The sequence below is a fragment of the Oncorhynchus mykiss genome, chromosome 8 (assembly GCF_013265735.2).
Source record: "Oncorhynchus mykiss isolate Arlee chromosome 8, USDA_OmykA_1.1, whole genome shotgun sequence".
Lineage (NCBI taxonomy): Eukaryota > Metazoa > Chordata > Actinopteri > Salmoniformes > Salmonidae > Oncorhynchus > Oncorhynchus mykiss.
In genome coordinates, this window is record NC_048572.1 from 12,910,666 (window position 1) to 12,928,813 (window position 18,148).

An 18,148-nucleotide genomic window follows, 5' to 3' on the forward strand; every position below is an offset into this window, starting at 1 on the left:
TAGTAACAACCCATCCTAGTCATAGTAACAACCCATCCTAGTCATAGTAACAACCCATCCTAGTCATAGTAACAACCCATCCTAGTCATAGTAACAACCCATCCTAGTCATATTAACAACCCATCCTAGTCATAGTAACAACCCATCCTAGTCATATTAACAACCCATCCTAGTCATAGTAACAACCCATCCTAGTCATAATAACAACCCATCCTAGTCATATTAACAACCCATCCTAGTCATAGTAACAACCCATCCTAGTCATATTAACAACCCATCCTAGTCATAGTAACAACCCATCCTAGTCATAGTAACAACCCATCCTAGTCATAGCAACAACCCATCCTAGTCATAGCAACAACCCGTCCTAGTCATAGCAACAACCCGTTCTAGTCATAGCAACAACCCGTCCTAGTCATAGTAACAACCCACCCTAGTCCTATTACCAACCCATCCTAGTCCTATTAACAACCAATCCTAGTCATAGTAACAACCATCCTAGTCATATTAACAACCCATCCCAGTCATAGTAACAACCCGTCATAGTAACAACCCATCCTAGTCATAGTAACAACCCATCCTAGTCATAGTAACAACCCGTCCTAGTCCTATTAACAACCCATCCTAGTCATAGTAACAACCCATTCTAGTCATACATACACCTTAGCCAAATACATTTAAACTCAGTTTTTCACAATTCCTTGTCAGTTAGGATAACCACTTTATTTTAAGAATGTGAAATGCCAGAATAATAGTATAGAGAATTATTTATTTCAGATGTTATTTCTTTCATCACATTCCCAGTGGGTCAGAAGTTTACATACATACGTATTTGGTAGCATTGCCTTTAAATTGTTTAACTTTGGTCAAACGTTTCGGGAAGCCTTCCACAAGCTTCCCACTGTAAGTTGGGTGAATTTTGGCCCATTTCTCCTGACAGAGCTGGTATAACTGAGTCAGGTTTGTAGGCTTCCTTGCTCACACAAACTTTTTCAGTTCTGCCCACACATTTTCTATAGGATTGAGGCCAGGGCTTTGTGATGGCCACTCCAATACCTTGACATTGTTGTCCTTGAGCCATTTTTCCACAACTTTGGAAGTATATTTGGGGTCATTGTCCATTTGGAAGACCCATTTGCGACCAAGCTTTAACTTCCTAACTGATGTCTTGCGATGTTGCTTCAATATATCCCCTCCTCATGATGCCATCTATTTTGTAAAGTGCACCAGTCTCTCCTGCAGCAAAGCACCCCCACAACATGATGCTGCCACCCCCGTGTTTCACGTCTGGGAGGGTGTTCTTTGGCTGCAAGCCTCCCCCTTTTCCCTCCAAACATAATGATAGTCATTATGGCCAAACAGTTCTGTTTTTGTTTCATCAGACCAGAGGACATTTCTCCAAAAAGTACGATCTATGTCCCCATGTGCAGTTGCAAACCGTAGTCTGGCTTTTTTATAGAAGCCAGTGGCTTCTTCCTTGCTGAGGAGCCTTTCAGGTTATGTCGATATAGGACTCGTTTTACTGTGGATATACAGTGCCTTGCGAAAGTATTCGGCCCCCTTGAACTTTGCGACCTTTTGCCACATTTCAGGCTTCAAACATAAAGATATAAAACTGTATTTTTTTGTGAAGAATCAACAACAAGTGGGACACAATCATGAAGTGGAACGACATTTATTGGATATTTCAAACTTTTTTAACAAATCAAAAACTGAAAAATTGGGCGTGCAAAATTATTCAGCCCCCTTAAGTTAATACTTTGTAGCGCCATCTTTTGCAACGATTACAGCTGCAAGTCGCTTGGGGTATGTCTCTATCAGTTTTGCACATCAAGAGACTGACATTTTTTCCCATTCCTCCTTGCAAAACAGCTCGAGCTCAGTGAGGTTGGATGGAGAGCATTTGTGAACAGCAGTTTTCAGTTCTTTCCACAGATTCTCGATTGGATTCAGGTCTGGACTTTGCCTTGGCCATTCTAACACCTGGATATGTTTATTTTTGAACCATTCCATTGTAGATTTTGCTTTATGTTTTGGATCATTGTCTTGTTGGAAGACAAATCTCCGTCCCAGTCTCAGGTCTTTTGCAGACTCCATCAAGTTTTCTTCCAGAATGGTCCTGTATTTGGTTCCATCCATCTTCCCATCAATTTTAACCATCTTCCCTGTCCCTGCTGAAGAAAAGCAGGCCCAAACCATGATGCTGCCACCACCATGTTTGACAGTGGGGATGGTGTGTTCAGCTGTGTTGCTTTTACGCCAAACATAACGTTTTGCATTGTTGCCAAAAAGTTCAATTTTGGTTTCATCTGACCAGAGCACCTTCTTCCACATGTTTGGTGCGTCTCCCAGGTGGCTTGTGGCAAACTTTAAACAACACTTTTTATGGATATCTTTAAGAAATGGCTTTCTTCTTGCCACTCTTCCATAAAGGCCAGATTTGTGCAATATACGACTGATTGTTGCTCTATGGACAGACTCTCCCACCTCAGCTGTAGATCTCTGCAGTTCATCCAGAGTGATCATGGGCCTCTTGGCTGCATCTCTGATCAGTCTTCTCCTTGTATGAGCTGAAAGTTTAGAGGTACGGCCAGGTCTTGGTAGATTTGCAGTGGTCTGATACTCCTTCCATTTCAATATTATCGCTTGCACAGTGCTCCTTGGGATGTTTAAAGCTTGGGAAATATTTTTGTATCCAAATCCGGCTTTAAACTTCTTCACAACAGTATCTCGGACCTGCCTGGTGTGTTCCTTGTTCTTCATGATGCTCTCTGCGCTTTTGACGGACCTCTGAGACTATCACAGTGCAGGTGCATTTATACGGAGACTTGATTACACACAGGTGGATTGTATTTATCATCATTAGTCATTTAGGTCAACATTGGATCATTCAGAGATCCTCACTGAACACCTGGAGAGAGTTTGCTGCACTGAAAGTAAAGGGGCTGAATAATTTTGCACGCCCAATTTTTCAGTTTTTGATTTGTTAAAAAAGTTTGAAATATCCAATAAACGTCGTTCCACTTCATGATTGTGTCCCACTTGTTGTTGATTCTTCACAAAAAAATACAGTTTTATATCTTTATGTTTGAAGCCTGAAATGTGGCAAAAGGTCGCAAAGTTCAAGGGGGCCGAATACTTTCGCATGGCACTGTAGATACTTTTGTACCTGTTTTCTCCAGCATCTTCACAAGGTATTTGCTGTTGTTCTGGGATTGATTTGCACTTTTCGCACCAAAGTACGTTCATCTCTAGGAGACAGAACGCGTCTCCTTCCTGAGCGGTATGACAGCTGCGTGGTCCCATGGTGTTTATACTTGCGTACTATTGTTTGTAGAGATGAATGTGGTACCTTCAGGCTTTTGGAAATTGCTCCCAACGATGAACCAGACTTGTGGAGGTCTACAATTTTTTTTCTGAGGTCTTTTGATTTTCCCATGATGTCAAGCAAAGAGACACTGAGTTTGAAGGTAGGCCTTGAAATACATCCACAGCTACACCTCCAATGAACTCAAATTATGTAAATTAGCTTATCAGAAGCTTCTAAAGTCATGACATCATTTTCTGGAATGGAAGTTATTTAAAGGCACAGCCAACTTATGTATGTAAATTTCTGACCCACTGGAATTGTGATACAGTGAAATAATCTGTCTGTAAACAGATGTTGAAAAAATGACTTGTGTCATGTACAATGTAGATGTCCTAACCGACTTGCCAAAACTATAGTTAGTTAACAAGAATTTTGTGGAGTGGTTGAAATATTAGTTTTAATGACTCCAACCTAAGTGTATGTATCCCTCCGACTTCAACTGTACATGTGATGTCTGTCATTCTGAGCATCGTGGGTAGATGCCCTAAATGGTTATGCACCAATAGCATACGGTTCCAGTAAATTAAAATCTTTCCGGTCACGTTGTCCAGTGCCACATTTTTCTAACGGGAACCCTGGTGTGTGTGTGTGTGTGGGGTGGGGGGGGGGTCAGCCTAACTGTGTTCAGTAACCGCAGATGGTAAGTGTCTCCTTCAAATTAAAGGTTTGGTTTAGTCATCCCTACTGTTCCTTTCAGCTGCCATTTTAACTTTCCATTCCAAACTAAATGGTCGCTATGGGTGTTGTCGAGTTTCGGACTCTGCACCTGCCTACTGTTAGTAGAGCCTTTGTCATTTCAACGTTATGGAAACACTAAAGATGGCTGGTTGCAAAACCATTTAGTCTGACCTGAGTTTTGTTCTTTTCTCCACCCTCCTTCACCTTTCTCTCACCCACCACTCTCCCCTGCCCTCTCTCTCTCTCTCTCTACTCACCCCTCCCCCTTTCTCTCTACCCATTCTCTCTCTTTTCCTACCCCCCTCTCTTTCTAATCTCTTCCTCTCTCAGGACTTTGTGTTCTTTGCCCCTCGCCTGCGCATCAACAAGCGTATCCTGCAGCTGTGCATGGGCAACCATGAGCTGTACATGCGCCGCCGCAAGCCAGACACCATCGAGGTGCAGCAGATGAAGGCCCAGGCCCGCGAGGAGAAACACCAGAAACAGATGGAGAGGTGTGTGTGTGTGTGTGTGCGCGCGCACGCGTGTGTGTGTGAGTTTAGAATTGGGGTGGCCAACTCTCCTCCTGGAGAACTACTGTATGTGCATGCTTTTGCTCCATCCCTACACAAACACACATAATCAGATTCAGAATATCACTCACGAAAAGGGATATATTGTATCCCATGATCGGAGTTGCCCAAAGTTAAAAAAATATGCCATGAATCATATCCTAGCATGTATCTCTTGCTCCAAAGCATAGCATGCTCTTCATTATAGCAAGACATGCTCAGCACCTTTGCAGGATTCACAGGTACATGAAGTACTGCAGAGATAGGCCACTAGCATAACTAGAGTAATCCCAGTGTAGCACTGATGATTCAGTAGCATGACCTCATTCTGGGATGAGTGACGCGACCTAAAGACAAGGTTGTGGGAGCTGGCTGCTGTATCTTCTAGTGTTAGCGGGACAGGATGGCCTTCGCACAGCTCTTCAACATGATGTTAGATGGCCAGGGTCCGTCACAATCACCTGTAGGACTTTCCCTACATTAGAACCTAACCCTACACTAGAACCTAACCCTACACTAGAACCTAACCCTAACCCTAAACCTACACTAGAACCTAAACCTACACTAGAACCTAACCCTAACCCTAACCCTACACTAGAACCTAAACGTAAACCTACACTAGAACCTAACCCTACACTAGAACCTAACCTTAACCCTACACTAGAACCTAACCCTAAACCTAACCCTATACTAGAACCTAACCCTAAACCTAACCCTATACTGGAACCTAACCCTACACTGGAACCTAACCCTAAACCTAACCCTACACTAGAACCTAACCCTAAACCTAACCCTACACTAGAACCTAACCCAACACTGGAACCTAACCCTAAACCGAACCCTACACTGGAACCTAACCCTAAACCTAACCCTACACCAGAACCTAACCCTACACTGGAACCTAACCCCGAACCTAACCCTACACTGGAACCTAACCCTAAACCTACACTGGAACCTAACCCTAAACCTAACCCTACACTGGAACCTAACCCTAAACCTAACCCTACACTGGAACCTAACCCTACACTGGAACCTAACCCTACACTGGAACCTAACCCAAAACCTAACCCTACACTGGAACCTAACCCTACACTAGAACCTAAACCTACACTGGAACCTAACCCTAACCCTATACTGGAACCTAACCCTACACTGGAACCTAACCCTAAACCTAACCCTACACTAGAACCTAACCCTAAACCTAACCCTACACTGGAACCTAACCTAACCCTACACTAGAACCTAACCCTACACTGGAACCTAACCCCAAACCTAACCCTACACTAGAACCTAACCCTAAACCTACACGGGAGCCTAACCCTACACGGGAGCCTAACCCTACACTGGAACCTAACCCTAACCCTACATGGGAGCCTAACCCTACACTGGAACCTAACCCTAACCCTACACTAGAACCTAACCCTAAACCTACACGGGAGCCTAACCCTACACTGGAACCTAACCCTACACTAGAACCTAACCCTAACCCTACATGGGAGCCTAACCCTACACTGGAACCTAACCCTAACCCTACACTAGAACCTAACCCTAAACCTACACGGGAGCCTAACCCTACACTGGAGCCTAACCCTATACTGGAACCTAAACCTACGCTGCCAACCATCAACAATAAAGGGGAAAGGGTGTTTTTGTGTCATTCGTCTAGATTGTCTAACCAGCTTATTTAACATCACTGAACAAACTACGAAGGGTATCTGTAGAATGACAGTTTAAACCTGCTACACTGTGTGTGTGTGTGTGTGTGTGTGTGTGTGTGTGTGTGTGTGTGTGTGTGTGTGTGTGTGTGTGTGTGTGTGTGTGTGTGTGTGTGTGTGTGTGTGTGTGTGTGTGTGTGTGTGTGTGTGTGTGTGTGTGTGTGTGTGTGTGTGTGTGTGTGTGTGTGTGCGTGTGTGTGTGTACAAAGTGTGTCTCTACTCAATGTGTGTAATATCACACAGCGAGAGGGGCCAATGACCCCCTGGGTGGTTATTACTTAATTAGCCAGCACACGTCAGCCTCTCTTTGTGTCTCACACCGGCCCTCTCTTATCTGCAGGGCCCAGCTGGAGAACGAGAAGAAGAAGAGGGAGGCCATAGAGAGAGAGAAGGAGCAGATGGAGAGAGAGAAGCAGGATCTGATGATGAGACTCTACCAGTTTGAGGAGAAGACCAAGAAGGCAGAGAAAGGTATGCCCGGGGAGAACAGGGTCTGACTGGTGAGGACACTAGGGTCAACCAGAGCACATTTATCACCTAAATGTAGGGAGATGTGTGAGTAAGAGACAGAGAATGTGTGTGTGTACATGCGTTTGTTGGTGTGTGTGCTGCATTTTCATGCCGCATTAAATAGCTTAAAACAGTAATGATATTTGAGAAAATTACTCTGTTGACAACAATTTGCATTTAAATAGTTGGAACATTTCTATTGAAGTTCTATTTTACTGGAAGTAGTAGTATACAGCTAGCTTTGTGCTATGTGTGACTTTATGTCCCGGTGAACCTTAGATAGCCCGGCGGTATTGTTTCTGCATGGTTAGATATCAGTTATCAGGTTGATAAGGCATTTACTGACTGTCAATGCTTCCTCATCGACCTTTGTTTGTAACCTTATATATTATTATACTATACATGGGTTGTATTCATTAGGCATCAAATGGAAGAAAAGCTACTAAAACAGGAAGGGACTACCTGAACGTGTCCAATAAGAAATAAGTGCTTTTGTTTTCTGTTGCAAAACAGAAATGAATATGACCATGACCAGCCCTAATGAATATGACCATGGTTTATCTCCATATTCAGTCTAGCAGACAGCGTATACCTTCTGCCGGATTTACTTAACCGGATTATTATTGCATTATTATTTCCATGAATAGCTGTGGAGAGGGTTTAGGATTACATCATGGAAGTAGAACAACCCTGTAACTACAGTAAGTGCCTGGTGGTTCCATACTATCCATAATGCAATCATACATTTCTAAGATTTTGTACTTCGTTTTGAAGGTCTGCTTCAGAGGTCGGTCCTTTGTCCTTACTAACATTTTAAGTGTAATGTTAGAGAGTTGTTAGGGTGTTTCTGATTGTAATGTTAGAGAGTTGTTAGGGTGGTTCTGATTGTAATGTTAGAGAGTTGTTAGGGTGTTTCTGATTGTAATGTTAGAGAGTTGTTAGGGTGTTTCTGATTGTAATGTTAGAGAGTTGTTAGGGTGGTTCTGATTGTAATGTTAGAGAGTTGTTAGGGTGTTTCTGATTGTAATGTTAGGGTGTTTCTGATTGTAATGTTAGAGAGTTGTTAGGGTGGTTCTGATTGTAATGTTAGAGAGTTGTTAGGGTGGTTCTGATTGTAATGTTAGAGAGTTGTTAGGGTGGTTCTGATTGTAATGTTAGAGAGTTGTTAGGGTGGTTCTGATTGTAATGTTAGAGAGTTGTTAGGGTGGTTCTGATTGTAATGTTAGAGAGTTGTTAGGGTGGTTCTGATTGTAATGTTAGAGAGTTGTTAGGGTGGTTCTGATTGTAATGTTAGAGAGTTGTTAGGGTGTTTCTGATTGTAATGTTAGAGAGTTGTTAGGGTGGTTCTGATTGTAATGTTAGAGAGTTGTTAGGGTGTTTCTGATTGTAATGTTAGAGAGTTGTTAGGGTGGTTCTGATTGTAATGTTAGAGAGTTGTTAGGGTGGTTCTGATTGTAATGTTAGAGAGTTGTTAGGGTGGTTCTGATTGTAATGTTAGAGAGTTGTTAGAGGGTTCTGATTGTAATGTTAGTTGTTAGTGACCTTATGTTTACTATGTGGTTGGAGTGTTTGTCTAAAACTATATGCGTTCCTTAGTGTAGTTCTGTTCTATGTCTAGTACTATATGTGTTCCTTAGTGTAGTTATGTACTATGTCTAGTACTATATGTGTTCCTTAGTGTAGTTCTGTACTATATGTGTTCCTTAGTGTAGTTATGTACTATGTCTAGTACTATATGTGTTCCTTAGTGTAGTTCTGTACTATATGTGTTCCTTAGTGTAGTCATGTACTATGTCTAGTACTATATGTGTTCCTTAGTGTAGTTATATACTATGTCTAGTACTATATGTGTTCCTTAGTGTAGTTCTGTACTATGTCTAGTACTATATGTGTTTCTTAGTGTAGTTCTGTGCTATGTCTAGTACTATATGTGTTTCTTAGTGTAGTTCTGTGCTATGTCTAGTAATTTATGTGTTTCTTAGTGTAGTTCTGTGCTATGTCTAGTACTATATGTGTTTCTTAGTGTAGTTCTGTACTATGTCTAGTACTATATGTGTTTCTTAGTGTAGTTCTGTACTATGTCTAGTAATTTATGTGTTTCTTAGTGTAGTTCTGTGCTATGTCTAGTACTATATGTGTTTCTTAGTGTAGTTCTGTGCTATGTCTAGTACTATATGTGTTTCTTAGTGTAGTTCTGTGCTATGTCTAGTACTATATGTGTTTCTTAGTGTAGTTCTGTACTATGTCTAGTAATTTATGTATTTCTTAGTGTAGTTCTGTGCTATGTCTAGTACTATATGTGTTTCTTAGTGTAGTTATGTACTATGTCTAGTACTATATGTGTTCCTTAGTGTAGTTATATACTATGTCTAGTACTATATGTGTTCCTTTGTATAGTTCTGTAGTATGTCTGGTACTATTTACTATATGTGTTTATGAATATCTCTGTCTTGCAGAGGTGTATTTGTATTTTATCTGTCAGTGTCTCTCTGAGTCTGACCTGCATGAGGAGCATGTGTTTGGGTGTTTTAGGTGTTTTCCAGGTCATCTTTGATGCCTTACTAGTCTGTGTATCGTGTTAGGCTACTTTCAGATCTCACAACGCCTGAAAAAGTGTTAAACCAGCATCTCTGAAACCACATTAGTTTCAAGTTTCACGTTTTATTTGTCACATGCACAAGTGCAGTGGAATGCTTAACTTACAAGCCCTTCACAACAGTGCAGTATTCAATATTAAATATATATTCTGTATTCTCTCTCTCTCTCTCTCTCTCTCTCTCTCCACTCCACTCCACTCCACTCCACTCCAGACCTGCAGGAGCAGATGCAACGTGCCATGCAGCTGGAGGTGGAGAGGAGGATGGCGGAGGACGAGGCTGCCCGCCTGGAGGCTGAGCGTCAGGCCGCCCTGCTGGCCAAGGAGGAGCTGGCCCGCCACGCCCAGGACCAGATGCACAACCAGGAGCAGCTGGTGAGAACCACCACACAAACATCATACGACCATGTTATAACATTATACAACAATGTTACAACCATCTGACAACATGTTACAACCATCTGACAACATGTTACAACCATGTTATGACAACATGTTACAACCATGTTATAACATCTTACAACCATGTTATAACCATGTCAGAATCATGTTACAACCATGTTACAACCATGTTATAACATCTTACAACCATGTTATAACATCTTACAACCATAACCATGTTATAACATCTTACAACCATAACCATGTTATAACATCTTACAACCATGTTATAACCATGTCAGAATCATGTTACAACCATGTTACAACCATGTTATAACATCTTACAACCATGTTATAACATCTTACAACCATAACCATGTTATAACATCTTACAACCATAACCATGTTATAACATCTTACAACCATAACCATGTTATAACATCTTACAACCATGATATAACATCATACAACAATGTTACAACCATCTGACATGTTATAACATCTTACAACCATGTTATAACATCTTACAACATGTTACAACCATGTTATAACATCTTACAACCATGTTATAACCATGTCAGAATCATGTTACAACCATGTCACAACCCCCCTATAACCTTACTGCACTGTACCATAACGCTACCATGTCACAACCCCCTTATAACCTTACCTCACTGTACATTAACGCTACCATGTCACAGCAAATTGAAACCCTGCTATAACCCTACTATACTGTACAATTCTGAAATTGACCTATCTGTGACACAAGACTGTGTTAGCCTGCTGAGCTTAAGCCTAGACACCACCTCTTCAACATGTAAAACTCCAAACCTCACCTCACTAGCGCACTGTGCAGAGCTGAAATTAACTCCTCCATGCAGCACTGAAGACTGCGCCTCTGTACCTTACTGTAATAATGTCCTTCACCACAGTAAAAGTGGACTACATCCCTTTATGCCAGACAGTGTCCACCCCACCCTGCTCTGCACCCTGCACCCTGCACCCTCCACCCTCCACCCTGCTCTGCACCAGACCACACACAGGGTCACTGTAACAGACCTGACAGTAAACCTGTAGTCTAGGGAGAAGACTATTGACAGTGGAACACTGAGGCTGTTTTTACAGGGAAAAGTTGGGACAACAGCCACTCTGAACCAACCCCATAACAGAGCAATGTGTCATGATAAACAGATAAAGACACCAGACAATAAGCTACTATAAAACACCAAAATGGTCCGTCTCTGTGAAGAAACAGAATGTAGGATACGCTACAGGGTTTGCTCTAATGGGGCTTTCCTCAAACATGTAATGCCTCGCTATGAACCCATATATACAACAGGCACCACAGGCATGAACATTACAACACAATCTACTGTTTCTCTCAACATCTCCTCAGCTTTAACTAGGTAGACTGGAATCTCCAGTGACTAAGCAGCAGTCTAGCCTAGCAACCTGTTGACTGTTTTCAATAGAGGCTGTGTTGGCCCTTTTTGGGCCAGACACCAATTTTACAGCTGAACACACTTGACAGATGTGTTTTATGGTCAAGTATCCCCACTGTGTGTGTGTGTGTGTGTGTGTGTGTGTGTGTGTGAACAACAAAGCAGCGTACTGAGCCCTACAATAAGCACTAAGCACTGTACTCTACTTGAATGTACTCTACTGCAGGTCTCTCTGGTACAATGGTGTATCTACTATATGGCCCACACCATACCAGATAGAGGACTCCAGATGAATATAATCCGTTTAAATGGCGCTGCCCATGCTGTCAGAGATGCCAGGTTGGCACAGATACAAATATGAGTCTTCTATCTAACTCTATGGCCCACACTGAAGTCATTATACCTCATCACCAGATTATTAGCCCCAGCACTTGAGACAGACTGGACTCTGGCCAGCCCCAGCACATGTTGAGACAGATTGGACTCTGGCCAGCCCCAGCACATGTTGAGACAGATTGGACTCTGGCCAGCCCCAGCACATGTTGAGTCAGATTGGACTCTGGCCAGCCCCAGCACATGTTGAGACAGATTGGACTCTGGCCAGCCCCAGCACATGTTGAGACAGATTGGACTCTGGCCAGCCCCAGCACATGTTGAGACAGATTGGACTCTGGCCAGCCCCAGCACATTTTGAGTCAGATTGGACTCTGGCCAGCCCCAGCACATGTTGAGTCAGATTGGACTCTGGCCAGCCCCAGCACATGTTGAGTCAGATTGTAGTCTGGCCAGCCCCAGCACATGTTTAGTCAGATTGTAGTCTGGCCAGCCCCAGCACATGTTGAGTCAGATTGGACTCTGGCCAGCCCCAGCACATGTTTAGTCAGATTGTAGTCTGGCCAGCCCCAGCACATGTTGAGTCAGATTGGACTCTGGCCAGCCCCAGCACATGTTGAGTCAGATTGTAGTCTGGCCAGCCCCAGCACATGTTGAGTCAGATTGGACTCTGGCCAGCCCCAGCACATGTTGAGACAGATTGGACTACTCCGCCCTGTAATGCTCTCAGCCCTGAATTAAAACCTGTAGGCCTCCACACTATCCCCTCCACCCATGTCTCTCCATCCCTTCCCACAGACCTGTAGTCTTTTGTGTACTGTACCCAACTGTCTGTGACCTGTCGCCCTCCTCCTCTGTCCTCCTCCTTGTCTCTCCCAGATGTGTAAGTCCTCACCTCTTTCCCTTCTCTCCTCTGTTGTCTCTCTCAGGCCGCGGAGCTGGCAGAGCACACAGCTAGGATCGCCCTGCTGGAGGAGGCCAAGAGGCGCAAGGAGGAGGAGGCTGACACATGGCAACACAGGGTGAGTCGCCCACACACAGACATGAACAAATGCATGCACGCATATGTACGCATGCACAAGCACGCACAGTTGGATGCACACACACACGCACACACACGATCAGGGTTCTATTAAATCAGATCCGCTTTAGCCGGTGTCGGAGGTGAAACTGCATTAGAGCTGTTAAATCCACAAGCGGCTCCCTGCACTATACCTAAAGCGGATATTGCCATTGGCTGCATGGAGTCGCATTAACACAGAATGTGAGATGTAATCTACACCTCCGTTAGGCTGATAGAAATCCTAATTACTTTGTTGAATGATTTTTCAATTTGAGCGCTATTATTTCTTGATAGCCTACATTTTCTCGCTCTGAACTTCTAACGAGAGTGGGACGGCTGTGGCTTCGTGACATTGAACAAGGTCAGCTGCTCACCGATTTGACAGCACCAACGTAGTTACACCTCCGACAACGGCAATATATCAGCTATGCAGGTGTCGGCTATCGCCGGTTAACGCTTGATCTGATTGAGTCTAAGCCTGTGTCACACAGTCAAGTAACTGTAGTTACTCTACCGTTGACATGGAATCACTTTTTGCTGTGGCTCAAGATGAGAACAGGTTGCATTGTAATGTGGGGCATTCCACAGTGTTCTGTAGTAATAACCCTCTCTCTCTCCCTGTCCTCCCACCCCACCCCCCCAGGCTCAGGAGGCCCAGGACGACCTGCTGAAGACCAAGGAGGAGCTGCAAATGGTGATGACGGCCCCCACTCAGGCGCCCCCTCCCCCCATGTTCGTGGAAGTGCCCATGTTTGTGGACAACCAGGACTTTTTGATGGTGGAGGAGCAGAACGACAGCGAGAACAACAGCACGTACAGTGCCGACCTGCAGAACGAGGGCTTCAACGACCACCGCCTGGAAGAGGAGCGCCTCACCGAGGCCGAGAAGAACGAGCGTGTGCAGAGGCAGCTCATGGTAAGAGCAATTAGTTTGCAGCAAGATGTGCAAATTTGCAGGGATTGGTTGGTTGCTTAATGGGTTGAGTATCACTTGATTGATCACTTGATTGATTGTTTAAATCATTAATTCATTAAATCACTCAGTCTTGAATCATATATTACTGGTTGAAAATCAACCTACAGTTGAAGTCAGAAGTTTGTATGCACCTTAGACAAATACATTTAAACTCAGTTTTTCACAATTTCTGACATTTAATCCTAGTAAAAATTCCCTGTCTTATGTCAGTTAGGATCACCACTATATTTTAAGAATGTCAAATGTCAGACAAATAGTAGAGAGAATTATTTATTTCAGCGTTCATTTCTTTCATCACAGTCCCAGTGGGTCAGAAGTTTACATACACTCAATTAGTATTTGGTAGCCTTTAAATTGTTTAATTTGGGTCAAACGTTTCATGTAGCCTTCCACAAGCTTCCCACAATAAGTTGGGTGAATTTTGGCCCATTCCTTCTGACAGAGCTGGTGTAACTAAGTCAGGTTTGTAGGCCTCCTTGTTCGCCCACGCTTTTTCAGTTCTGCCCACAAATGTTCTATAGGATTGAGGTCAGGGCTTTGTGATGGCCACTCCAATACCTTGACTTTGTTGTCCTCAAGCCATTTTGCCACAACTTTGGAAGTATGCTTGGGGTCATTGGTCGGAAATGGGTCTTCCAAATGGACAATCGTTAACTGATTTCTTGAGATGTTGCTTCAATATATCCACATAATTTTCCTACCTCATGATGCCATGTATTTTGCGAAGTGCACCAGTCCCTCCTTCAGCAAAGCACCCCCACAACATGATGCTGCCACCCCCGTGCTTCACGGTTGGGATGGTGTTCTTCGGCTTGCAAGCCTCCCCCATTTTCCTCCAAACGAAATTATGGCCAAACAGTTCTATTTTTGTTTCATCAGACCAGAGGACATTTCTCCAAAAAGTATGATCTTTGTCCCCATGTGCAGTTGCAAACCGAAGTCTGTCTTTTTTATGGAGGTTTTGGAGCAGTGGCTTCTTCCTTGCTGAGCGGCCTTTCAGGTTATGTCGATATCGGACTTGTTTTACTGTGGATATAGATACTTTTGTAACTGTTTCCTCCAGCATCTTCACAAGGTCCTTAGCTGTTGTTCTGGGATTGATTTCCACTTTTCGCACAAAGTATGTTCATCTCTAGGAGACAGAACACGTCTCCTTCCTGAGCGGTATGACGAACAGGTCACAGAACTACTACTAACAGGTCCCAAACATCATCACGAAGGGACAATTTTAAATGAAACAAATAGCTAATGCAACAGTGATGTTAGTTAGTAGGAGATATGAGTCTTTGAAATTACTTACCACGGATATAAAGCACTCCACACGTCATCGTGTGGAAAAATGGCCTAGAAAGGCAAGCGACAGCAGCGAACAGCCTACTCTGCCCCTATTGTGTCTGCTGCTGCGCTGCGCTTTTAGCTGATCCAACGTTACAACATGGCAATTGGTGCTTTGGAAACATGCTAAAGTACAGAATGACTGCTGGGAACATGTCTACAACTTCATCAGCAAGCTGTCAAACTATCGTAATTAAGTGCCAAGCTACACACTGTTTATCAGTAGTGCCCAACATCCTTAGCTAGTTAGCTAAAATTCCATCCCTGCGTTTGTCAGTGAAGCTAGTTAGCAGCAGGCAAGCTACAACAAGCTAAATCAGCTGATGAGTTCACTGGCAACCGATATACTTGCACATATTTTGTGCAGGAGTAGAGAGATGTAATTTTGTTTTTACAACTTTCTCACTGTTTCATGGCGAGTGAGTCATGCACAAGACAGGTTGCGGGAGACAATGCTCGTCAAAAAAGTGTTGATTGGACATCGTCTCAATGCTCATTTAGCCCAAAACACTTACAAATTTGTGATCACTATCGAACACAACAGCAAGTGGCCATGTGATAAAGGGCTTAGGGTTCAAGTGTTAGGTTTGAGGTTCAACCTATGGCTGAGATAGATAGATAGAACGTCATTGCCCCTAGCAGCCACATACTCAATAGAACCACCATGCGAAATAGGACCATATTCTGCATTTTTTATTCATGTGGAATTAAATGAATTTCTCTTGTTGTTTTAACGGAAAACAGATAAAAATGCAGTTTTCCAAAACAAATTTTCCAAAACAAATTTTCCCATTTGTCACATCGCTAATTCTGATTGGATGGTACAGAATTACATATATTCGTATATTTACTCGGTAGTCCACTAGAACAGATAATTATAGACTAATAGGTGAAAACTACTTATCCAAATATGGCATTCAAATTATGTTACCAGGGAGCTAAAATGGTAGGTGAAAATATATGGTTAACAACTCGAGTTTCCCTTCCAGGAGAATGTGTCATTGTCAGTCTGGAATAAGCAGCTCTAGCAGAGGAATTTCTCTGTCAGCATTGTGGTAGTTTCTCAGAATAGCGTGGCTTCTGAGCAGAAGTGAAGCGTTTAACACAATGCATACGTACTATTAGTGTCTAAATGTAATATATAGAATATTCTGGATATATTTATTGGATTATTATAAAGATCTGGTTCAAATCCAGATCTTCAACAGCTTGTTGTCCTGTTGTTCACTCATGTCCTTGGCATGTTCCTCCCTGGTTGACTTCTTCTTGACTCATCGTGTTCCTCCTTGCAGGCCCTGAGCTCGGAGCTGGCCCAGGCCCGCGACGACACTAAGCATACCCAGAACGATCTGCTCCACACGGAGAACGTGCGCGCCGGCCGGGACAAGTACAAGACCCTGCGGCAGATCCGATCGGGCAACACCAAGCAGAGGATTGATGAGTTTGAGGCCTTATAAGAAGGCCCCTCCCAAGAGGCCATGAGGGCCACACAGCCACGTACCCTTTCTGAATGGTCACTGAACTAATCCCTCCACTGCCACACACACACACACACACACACACACACACACACACACACACACACACACACACACAGGAGCAGTATAAAGAGAGTGAGTGATACACACATCTGCCTCACCACTTTTACCAGTTCCCCCTTAGTGAGAACTTACTCCTGTAAAAAGGCTTATCAAATTCTTGTAAGAAAACTTACTAGTGCCAAAATATATATTATTTTCTTTTAGCATAACAAATCTTCTTTCTGTTTTGGTTATTTGTAATTTGATGGATCAAACAAAATCACTCACCATTATTTTTAACCAGAGGTGTGGGACTAGACAGTAATAGTACGCCATGATGTGCACCTGATAGACATCAAGTACAGCCAATCAGAGCCTTGCTTTTTGGTGTTTTCTTAAATATGGTGTCAATTTTGAAAAAGGGTAATATATATTTATTTTTTTCTGACAGGGACCACTCAGAAAGGGGAACATACAGTATATTAACTTCATACTCTTACTTGCAGAAAAGTGTACTATGTTCTGTTTCATTGTTTTTCCATAATATTTGAACACTTTCATTTATGTTTAATATTGCTCTACAGTATCTGGGAAATCATGAATAGTTTAATATTTATACGATAAATGGTTCATTTAAAAAAAGGGTTATTTCCTCTTGGTTTGTATATTTCTGCTATTCTACTAATGATCACAAGAACATTTAAAATGTATCAGGTTCTATATAAACCAAAATAATGATAGTTTTGTGTTCCATAAGGTTTTCTTTTAGATCAGTAAATTAAAGAGATTTATTTGTAAATTATAACTTTCTTTTTATACTTTAGAAAATATTCCACTGTATGTCATCAAATCAACATAAGGAGACCATGCAGTCCACGGTAGCTAGCAGCATTTTGCCATGCAGTTCACGGTAGCTAGCAGCATTTTGCCATGCAGTTCACGGTAGCTAGCAGCATTTTGCCATGCAGTTCACGGTAGCTAGCAGCATTTTTCCATGCAGTTCACGGTAGCTAGCAGCATTTTGCCATGCAGTTCACGGTAGCTAGCAGCATTTTGCCATGCAGTTCACGGTAGCTAGCAGCATTTTGCCATGCAGTTCACGGTAGCTAGCAGCATTATGCCATGCAGTTCACGGTAGCTAGCAGCATTATGCCATGCAGTTCACAGTAGCTAGCAGCATTATGCCATGCAGTTCACGGTAGCTAGCAGCATTTTGCCATGCAGTTCACGGTAGCTAGCAGCATTTTGCCATGAAGTTCACGGTAGCTAGCAGCATTTTGCCATGCAGTTCACGGTAGCTAGCAGCATTTTGCCATGCAGTTCACGGTAGCTAGCAGCATTTCCAAGGCATATTATTTAAACTGGATTTTATAATGAGGTGTTTAGCATATTGGCAATAAAGATCTATGATTACAGCTTCATACTGTGTTTTTACTTTCTGCTTTCTGATCTTCTGACTTGAGGGAAAAACGTTAGCTAGGGGTTAACTACAGGTTACAGAAACTCATGAATAGAAAGAACAAGAAGAAACTAAGAAAGAATGAGACAACCACATGTTTTCTTATGTTGTAGACAGTCACTTTCTCAGACGTTTAATGACTTTCATTCATTCAATGTTATCAGGTGAGCATGCTTAAAGCACAAGGAATATTCCCCTCAAAATACAACTTAACATGAT

General features: G+C 42.8%; 1 protein-coding gene across 2 annotated transcripts in view; it reads left to right on the plus strand.

Annotated features, from left to right (window-relative positions):
* ezrb (ezrin b) overlaps nt 1-17,891 on the plus strand; it is a 55,718-nt gene extending 37,827 nt beyond the window's left edge. For both annotated transcript variants that reach the window (XM_036984802.1, XM_036984803.1), the window contains exons 10-15: nt 4,379-4,542; nt 6,655-6,785; nt 9,635-9,795; nt 12,506-12,598; nt 13,283-13,555; nt 16,243-17,891. In XM_036984802.1, coding sequence (XP_036840697.1) covers nt 4,379-4,542; nt 6,655-6,785; nt 9,635-9,795; nt 12,506-12,598; nt 13,283-13,555; nt 16,243-16,407 — 987 coding nt within the window. In that variant the 3' untranslated portion in view covers nt 16,408-17,891. The remainder of the gene's footprint in view (nt 1-4,378; nt 4,543-6,654; nt 6,786-9,634; nt 9,796-12,505; nt 12,599-13,282; nt 13,556-16,242) is intronic.
* Nucleotides 17,892-18,148: the final 257 nt, after the last annotated feature.